The sequence below is a fragment of the Hipposideros armiger genome, unplaced genomic scaffold, assembly GCF_001890085.2.
Source record: "Hipposideros armiger isolate ML-2016 unplaced genomic scaffold, ASM189008v1 scaffold_216, whole genome shotgun sequence".
Taxonomy (NCBI): Eukaryota; Metazoa; Chordata; class Mammalia; order Chiroptera; family Hipposideridae; genus Hipposideros; species Hipposideros armiger.
In genome coordinates this window covers 1,487,601-1,496,650 of record NW_017731566.1, presented here as the reverse complement: position 1 = coordinate 1,496,650, position 9,050 = coordinate 1,487,601, and the positions used below count along the sequence as shown (strand labels likewise).

At 39.8% G+C, this 9,050-nt stretch overlaps 1 protein-coding gene across 4 annotated transcripts in view; it reads left to right on the top strand.

Annotated features, from left to right (window-relative positions):
- Window positions 1-9,050, top strand: part of EDRF1 (erythroid differentiation regulatory factor 1) — a 38,948-nt gene that overhangs the window by 3,552 nt on the left and 26,346 nt on the right. For 2 of the 4 annotated variants that reach the window (XM_019654215.1, XM_019654212.1), the window contains exons 3-9: window positions 1,582-1,648; window positions 2,531-2,656; window positions 3,742-3,866; window positions 4,114-4,270; window positions 7,324-7,425; window positions 7,692-7,813; window positions 8,521-8,632. In XM_019654215.1, the coding sequence (XP_019509760.1) occupies window positions 1,582-1,648; window positions 2,531-2,656; window positions 3,742-3,866; window positions 4,114-4,270; window positions 7,324-7,425; window positions 7,692-7,813; window positions 8,521-8,632 (811 nt within the window). The remainder of the gene's footprint in view (window positions 1-1,581; window positions 1,649-2,530; window positions 2,657-3,741; window positions 3,867-4,113; window positions 4,271-7,323; window positions 7,426-7,691; window positions 7,814-8,520; window positions 8,633-9,050) is intronic. The other 2 variants (XM_019654216.1, XM_019654213.1) reach the window with 1 other exon arrangement.

Genomic DNA, 9,050 nt, shown 5'->3' with positions numbered 1-9,050 from the left:
TCCCAAGCCAGTTCTTAACCATCGCGCCACTCGGCCGGCCCTATCAGAGCTACTCTGAAGTGAGGTAGTCCTAGGTAAGTATTCTGGCTCTCTGTAACTTACTGAAAAATGGTGACATCAGCTGCTTTTCAGGTTTGTAGATAGATTATACGAGGTGTGATCAACAAATACGGTGAATGCTTAAATTTTTAAAAAAATGTATTACAGTAAGACACATTGCCATTTATCCCCCTCAAAATATTCCAGTTTGCTTCAAACACACTTATCCCATCATTCTTGCCATTTTCTGAAGCAGTTCTAGAAGTCCTCTTTCATGAGTGTCTTTAGTTTCATTGTCGTGGCTACCTCGATGTCCTGAATTGATTCAAAATGTTTATCTTTCATAGTGATTTTGACTTTGGGGAAGACCCGTAAGTTGCATGGTACCAGATTCGGTGAATAAGGTGGATGTGGACACACCGTAATGTTTTTATTTGACAGAAGTTGCTGTGTCAGAAGCCATGTGTGACACAGAGCCTTTCCATTGTGATCACAAAATACGGTGACTGCTGCCGCTGAGTGCCATCCATCAGAAAGGCAAGGATCTTTAATACGGGAAGCAGCGTGTCGAACCTTAGTAACAGTGTGTGACAAGTTTCAACCTGTTTGGTTCAGTCAGTTGGGTGTGAGCTACGGTTGATAGAAGGTATGCTTTAAAATGTGCCATAGATCATCCTCCATTATGACTACGCTCCATGTCACACGTCGCTTCTGGTATATGGCAATTTCTGTCAAATAAAAACATCATGGTGTTTCCTCATCCACCTTATTCACTGGATCTGGCGCTGTGTGACTTCTGGCTCTTCCCGAAACTCAGAATGATTCAGGACATCAAGGCAGCCATGACAATACAACTAAAGACACTCACAAAAGAGGACTTCCAGAACTGCTTCACAAAGTGGCAAGAACAATGGGATAAGCGTGTTCAAAGCGAGGGGGAGTATTTTGAGGGGAATTAATGGCAGTGTGTCTTCTACTGTAATAAAATGTTTTTATTTAAACATTCACCTTATTGTTTGATCATGCCTCATAGGTGTGCCTCGTGCTACCTGGCACCATTTTTCTTCTTACTGAATTTTGGGGTCAGGTACATTTTTTTTCATATATATTTTAAGAGACTAGTATTGTATATCACTAAGAACACAGTTCCAGAGACTAAAATCCTGATAAATGTTTCTGTTTCTATTTTTCTTATCTTCCCCCTAAAAAGAGCTGTTTTCTCAGGAGATTTTTTGGGGGTTTTGTGATTATAAAAATGACAATAATTGTTCGTTGTTTTTTTTCTAGATGTTTCTATTTCTTGTAACGATTAGTACTATATTTTATCAAATGTAAGATGCCACTGATTTTAAGTAACACCGTTATTTTATATACCAATAAGAAGGAAAACTAGCCAGCTGTGGTGGTGATAGGCATATGGATTTCAGAGATGTCAGAATGTGGAAAAAGCATATCCTAGAAGCAGTGGACTACAGTATTCTATTATGAGCTCTACCTGCCTTGTCACGAGCATGACCTTTGTGGCCTTTGTTCCCTCCATAGCTTTGGAATGGCATACGACTTCATTGATTCAGTGGGAAACGACGTGGACGTTGTCTCTGACTCCGAAGTAAGTGTCCTTACTGGGGAACGTGTTTGGGGTGTTTGTGCTGGGCATTTATAGCATGCTCTGTTCTGTCGTCTGGAATAACTACTGATGAAGGAAGATACAACTATCTGATTGTCGAATACCTCTTTTGTCATTAAGTAACATTACTGCATCTCCTTCAGAGATGAAGGGGCAACCCCCAGACTGGCAGTGGTAGTAATACTACCGTGTTTCCCCAAAAATGAGACCTAGCTAGAGAAGAAACCCTAGCATGATTCCTCCAGGACGTGGAGGGCACGCACCCTTCACATGTGGGTTTTATGACCTGTTTCAGGGAGAAGGGTGCCTTTTCCACAAACTCCTTCAGCTTAAAATATTCAGTATGCCAAGGTGCCATATTTTGGCACCTAAAATCATGCTATGGCTGACTTTTCGGCTAGGTCTTATTTCAGGGAAATGGTAGTATTGATGGTAGTATTTTAAAAATTATAAGTGATTAGAATGTATGGGATGATTTAGTATGTTACCAGTTGAGAATTAGAAATGATGCTTCTAGGAAAATCTCTCCTTAGTTGGTCAGTTTTATCTGATATGCTAAAAGCCTAGGTCAGGGCAACAGTGTGACCTATACACACTTCACTTTAGGAAATTCTGCTGCATGAAACTAAATCTTCAACCATCGTTTACATTAACGTAGTGTCACTTGTGAAGTGCAGGTGATTCAGGTTTACAGCTCTGTCTTTCATGCGTTTGTGGTTAACTCTCTGTGTAAAGTACGGTTTGTATAACCATAGGGAAATACGGTTTGTTATGTTTTCAAACTGAATGAAGTTGAAATCGGAAAGATTCCGAACCACACCAAAAAGGTATTTCTAAACAATTTTTCCTCCGAATTTTTTTAAGAACATCAAAAAGCTCCTGAAGATCCCGTACAGCAAGTCCCATGTCAGCATGGCCGTGCACCGCGTCGGAAGGACACTCCTGTTAGACGAGCTGGATATCCAGGAGCTCTTCATGAGATCATCTCAGGTAGTACGTTCTGTGGAAGACAACCAAAAAAGCATTATTTTAACAAAGGCACTAGATGTATGATTTTGTTTCAGAGAGAGAGAAAGGTCAAAGTGGAAATGTGGTTGAGTATTTCAGCAACCAAGAAATGAGAAGTTTCACTGAAAAGCAAAAAGCTTTACTAAAGAAAAAATAGAAAAGAGAGAAATTGGGGCAGAAACTAACTGATAACCAGCAGCCAGGATTCTTGTAAGGAGAAGGATGAAACCAAAGAAGAAAGTGGTGAAAAATCTGAAATTTAAGGGACTAGTTCACATTTTTTAAAAACCCTCTGATTGTCCCCATTAAAGAGATTCTCATGAAACATGGCTGCCAGGAAATGTGAAAAACGTTGAACGTTACGCCTATGAATATGTAGTTATTAGAATTAATTGATTCTCTTAAAGCAGAGCTTCTCAAACTGTTGGTAAATGACTGTGTTCCCCCTCAGGTATTGATGGGTGCACCTGTGAAATATGACGATGGTGCCGTTTGTCAGGGCCTACTCTCCATTTCTATACTGACCTTGTCATGGACTGTGTACAAATAGCTCATGGTCCTGCCAGTCCCATAGGCAACTCTTCAAAGACTTCCTGCAGTGCTTTGATAAAGGAAAATAAGTTACGGTGATGTAAATTGACATTTAAAATAAATGCTTTTCCCTTTGAAAAGACCACAGTTCAGTCTCTTATGTACATGCTAGCCAGTGGGCAAGGTCTTGGATGTGACAGTGAATAAACACAGGCTGACCTTGCTCCCTGGCAGCTTACAGTTTGGGGGATATAAACACATACACAGATAACTTCAATGCAGCATGCATAGTGAGGCTTATCTAGCCATTAAAAAACATATTACAGAGAAGGGTCATCTCCCCTAGCCTGGTTTAGGGAGATGAGCAAGACGGGGAGATTTCCAGAAGAGATGATAGGAATTGAGTCTGGAAAGATAAGTGTTTGATAACGTGTTTTTGAAACAGTATTCAAAAAGTGAGTATTTCCTATAAAAAAGTAATAGGCAGCAGATTGTTTTGACTACACTTTTGTTGTATTTATCCATTTCTTATTCAGACTGGTGATTGGACGTGGCTGAAAGAGTTTTATCAAAGACTTATTGATCAGAAGTGGCAGAGGAAGAAAAAGAGCAAAGAGCATTGGTACCAGAAGGCCATTCTGTCCAAGTTTCTGTATTACAGGTACTTGGCTACTGGTTTATTTTTAAGAGGAAAAATTAAGTTCTGATCTAGACTTTTAATTTGAAGCAAGCAAAAGTAATAATTTAAGGTTTGCCACTGTGGCATTGTTGACATTTCAATGTCTTATATTCCTTTTTTTCTAAGTAAGGTTTATGCTTGATCATAGAGTCTAGTTTTTAACAACTAAGACTTTTACATAACGTTCACTCTAGTAACAGTGTGGTGTTTTTATTTCTGATTTGGCCAGTATCAATGGCGATGGAGCTGCTCAGCCGGTCCCGTCTGCCACAGAACCGCAGGAACCATCCAGCTCCGACCAGACCGACGATTCGGACCAGGCTTCCTGGCCCGCCCCCTTTGAAATGCCTTCTCCGGTTTCTGAGGACCCCAGTGCTTCCAGTCAGGTTAGTTGGTACTTAGATGCTAATTCAGTAAGCTCATTTAAGAAGACAAAACCCAACTATTTTGTTAGTAAAAATAGATGACCAGGACTAAAAAATACTCTTATCAATTTATGTCTCACAATTAGAAAAAATACTTTAGTTTTTTAAGATAGAATTTACAGGAGATATTACGAATGGCTAGGTCAGATTTTTTAGGTTAAATAATTCAAAATATTCAAAAAATTTTACCAGCATTTAAAATAGCTTACCAATACGTTTACCAATACTATCTCCTTAAGGTCACAAGAGTATTATATAATAAATATAGGGATGTATATTTTAAACTTTAGATATATATAGGAAATGCTTGTCACATATTGAGACTCACAGACCTGTTTGTAATTGAAACACTGACCGTCTTACCTTAACCTTTAGTCAGATAGTTAGGCCTAAAATTGCCCTTAAGATTTTCTGGATGAAGTTCAAGAGACTTAACCCACATTTATGTTATAAAGCTTTTAAAAAGGAAGAGAAAATAGAAAATATTGTTTTGTCTCTTACATTCTTGGTTTCTTCTTATTGGTGGTTTAGTTTTATCATTTTTGTGTCTATCAAAGAAAAAAATATCTCCATAGATGTAAATTGTGCATGTCTGTTTTCAGGAAAATGTATTGACAAACTCAAAGAAGGTAAAAATTAGATCTGTAACTCGGTAACTTGTGTTTTTCTTCTTGCTGTGTGTTCTCACATTGAACATTATTTGTTCCTCCAGTTTGTTGCTCCCTTCACAAATTACAGGGTTATAAGGAGGCAGATATGTTTACCTTGACTCTAGTTTTAGTGGGTTTTAGGATACAGAAACCTCATTAAACTATGTAATGAATTTAACTGTTTTCCGAAGTTGGGAAAACTGGAAGGAAAAGGAAGGAAGGAATTACCGTGTACGTGTATGTAGTGGTCACCAGCAGGAGGTGGGCATGTTGTGGGAATGAAAAGGGACATGGGTGCTGGGTACTAGCAAGGTCCCATGTCATGACGTGGGTGATGGTTGCGTGGGTAATGTGCTTTGTAATTAGTCGTTACACTGTAGTATTTGTTTTATGCAAACTTTCCTGTATGTGACTCTATTTCACCAAACGAGTTTTTAAAACTTCATTTAGTATTCCTTGACTTCAAAACCCACACTTGACAAAAAGACCATGTAGTAGAAATACTGGTCTCCTATCACCCATCTCCCCTCTCCCAGTCCTAGATTCCGTCCTTACCTTGTTTAGTGTCAGTCACTATGAAAGGTCTTAGAGGCTTTGGGGAATCTGTAGGCTTGGGTGTGGAGGACGTGAACTGGCATCTGGTTAATGCCTCTTGGGCTGTGTACTTCAGGCCGTGTGTGTATTCTCATATGTGTCAACTTTTTTCATTCTCAGAGCTGCATATGAAGTGTTGATGGTATCATTTTAAAATAAACTAACGCTCATAAAGAGTAGATGTGTGTCCATGGTCACGTAGCTGGTGAAGTCCGAGCTGGGATTCAAACCCTGACCTTAGTGACTTGAGAGGCCTGTTCTGACAGCAGCACCCCACTGGACCCATGGACTCCACACGTGTTTGAAAGGGCTTCTTCAGCGGTCAGATGGTCTTGGCAGCGGCATATTCCTGAGCGAGCTAGCCTGCCATAAAAATAACCTCCCACAGGGCCAGCAGAGTGGCTCAGTTGGTTAAGAGCTCGCTCAAGAGTGCGAGCTCTGAGCAACAGCAGTTCGAGCCCTGGCCCAAGCTGAGCTGCCATCAGGTGGCAGAATGGCTCAGCTAAAAAAAAAATAAAAATAACCTCCCACAGAAGGTTTTTATAACCTACTCTGCAGCCCAAATTTTAGCATTTAGAGGTTTATTTTTGTTTGTAAGCTATCACCTCATGAATTCTTGTTCCCCAAACCTAAACTGCTAGTTTGAGGCCTGTGTTACACAATAATAGAGTTTAAATGTATGAAATAGGTGTCTTCAGTGTGGCCTGAGAGCCAGACCTTTATTGACAACATTATAACCTAGAAGCCCAGCTCTCACTAAAGCATCTACCTGCAAATATAATTTTGGGAGTCGATCCACAGGTTGATAGCTTATCTGTATAAATAAATAATAAAGTTTGAGGTTCTATGAGGATTCTTTAAGAAGTCCGGACACAGCAAAAACACAGGAGATTTCCCACCCTGTCCCCATGCTTGCAGTCACGCACACTTTCTTCGCAGGCAGGTGCTAAGCCTGTTAGCATACACAGAGGATGAGAAGTGAGACAGGAGTTCACGGAGTAAGCAGTACGTGCACCCGTACACATGCCCACCTGGGGTCTTGCGGCATGGACATTAAGGTCTAAAGTAATGTTCCTTCGTGACAGCTGTCCTGATGGTGGGAAAGTTGTGTGGTGGACAAAGGTTCCCCTTCCTAAAAGTGTCTTTCAAAGTATAGTCCACAGACTGTATTAAGAATAAAAAGTGTTCTGAGATGAAATAAGTTTGAGAACATTGGGTCATACAGAGGTGCAGTAAATTACTGCAGGACTTTTCTAATAAGGCTCTTTTATAATAAGCATTGGTACTCTCCAAAAGCAAGTCTGCAGTAAGCAGCATTTTTCAAAGCTGACTGGAGATGTTTCACTGAGCATCCCAAGGACTAGTATTCTGTGAAACACATTAGGAAATGTAAAACAAGATGCTGTTAATAGGACGGATGTCTCAAAAACATGGCTGGGGTCTCTTAGGACTTTTTTTTATTTCATTAGAGAAGGGGTAGATTCAAAGAACAATGATACTCAAATTCACCTAAAAAAAAAAAAAAGAGTAAAATGAAATACTTTGAAAGCTAAGTAAGATCAAAATGTGATAGCTTATTATAATAGCTCTGATAGTTAAGAACTGAAGTGAGCCACCAGTAACGAGAGTTAATGGTATGTCTCAGCCCTAATTCACAGAGGTAGATTTGAAGTGTCTGCTTTGAATGTGTAGGTGATATACTCTTGAATAGTAGGCCATTTTCTAGAAATCCTGGCAGCAGAATCACTCCTGTCCTTGCACTTTTCACAGGGAAGTGACCCTCTTGAACCCTCATACATAGTGGGGCATGTGGCCTCAGCCCCCAAAGAACAAAACTTGACTACTCTATTCAGTGACGGGGAGAACAGTCAGGTATGCTTTCCGTGGGGTCCGTTTGGGACACCCAATCCCTAGTCCACTTCGTTATTTAAAAACTAAATGGGAATTCTTAGGGGGAAAAAATCCACTTGATCCTGAAAACCACCTTCTGAATATCTCTGTGACCTTATAGCTCTGTCAGTTTATTTTACTTTGTCTCCTTTGCCTTTTCTATTTTCTAGTCTTTTCTGTGGATCGTGGGGGCAAATTAGGGATCCACTGTTTATTGTGTTAATAATCTCTCTTATTTTAAATCAAAGGGTCTTAAAAACGATTTTGTTCGGAACATTTTGTGGACTTTTGAAGATATACATATGTTAGTTGGCTCCAACATGCCCATATTTGGAGGCGGCAGATACCCAGCAGTCAGCTTACGCCTCAGGTAAGCCAATTGTATTCCTTTAGAATCAGTGTCCCTTCTGCTTTCTCTTAGCTACTTGGGCATCATCACCTTTTTCTAGGTTTTTTCCACCTCCCTCTGTCCCCCAGCAATTGAAATGGCTAGAATAAGGAAGGAGCTATTATCAGCAAGTGCTGGAAGCCCTGTAGCTGGGTTTTCATTCTAGTCATTGATGAGTGGAGTCAGAGATCTGTTGTAGTGGCCGAGTCTTATATCTGAATCTACAACTTGTGAGAATTTGTTTAGTTAGTTAAGGAGATGGTTTTCCCAGCTTCCTGTTAACTAACTGTGAGCATTTTTCTTAAGCTCCAGGTATGTCTGTTCCTATTAGCCAGTGTGAATTCTAGCTAGGGCGTTACTGTGCATGGTGGTCAGTCTTTCCCCTCAGGTCGTGTGAGGAGCATGCAGTAGGCCCACAGTCATCTGCTACCATATTTATTCTTATTGAAAACTTATGGATGCCAGTTGGTTGAAATCCAAGCAAAGCTTATAAGAAGATGTTAAACATAACACAGCACGTGGGCTCCATGTAGCTATCCTCAGCAAAGAAAGCATCTATGGCCTTTTCCACTTAGGGAGCATAGGTTAGAGTAGTTAAATGGGGGACGTAAGTGCAGGTAATTCATTGTGACTTATTAATAAGTCTCAGCTTAATTAAACCAAATAACACTAGAAATGTGTATTTTTAGGGATAACAACAAACCAATCAATGTGCTAACTGGAATTGACTATTGGTTGGACAACTTGATATGCAATGTCCCAGAGCTTGTGATGTGTTTTCATGTAAATGGAATTGTACAGGTAAGAGGCAGTGTGACTTTTCTAATCTGTCAAGTGCAAATCGGTACAGAGAGTATCTCACCAACATTTTTAAGGCCCTTAAATACTAAAGTATATTTTTGGCAAGGAAGATCACTGTGAATAAACTGAAATCTGAGTGCTTTCACATTTGAGTTGGTGATCAAATTCTAGATATTACAGGAGTATAATTTTACAGGTAATTTGTGAGAAAGTCATCACTACACCAAACCAACGTTTGAGGCCATAGAATTCTCAATTCCAGGCACCCATAGTAATTACTTGAAAGCATCTGTACAGTGGAGATATTTTTTCAGCACACAAATACCTACTCAATGAATGTGAAGTTTTAGGGAAAGGCCACCATAATAATTGCATAATGTAGGTAGCTTATATAGTAAATTGTTGTTGAGCATGTTCT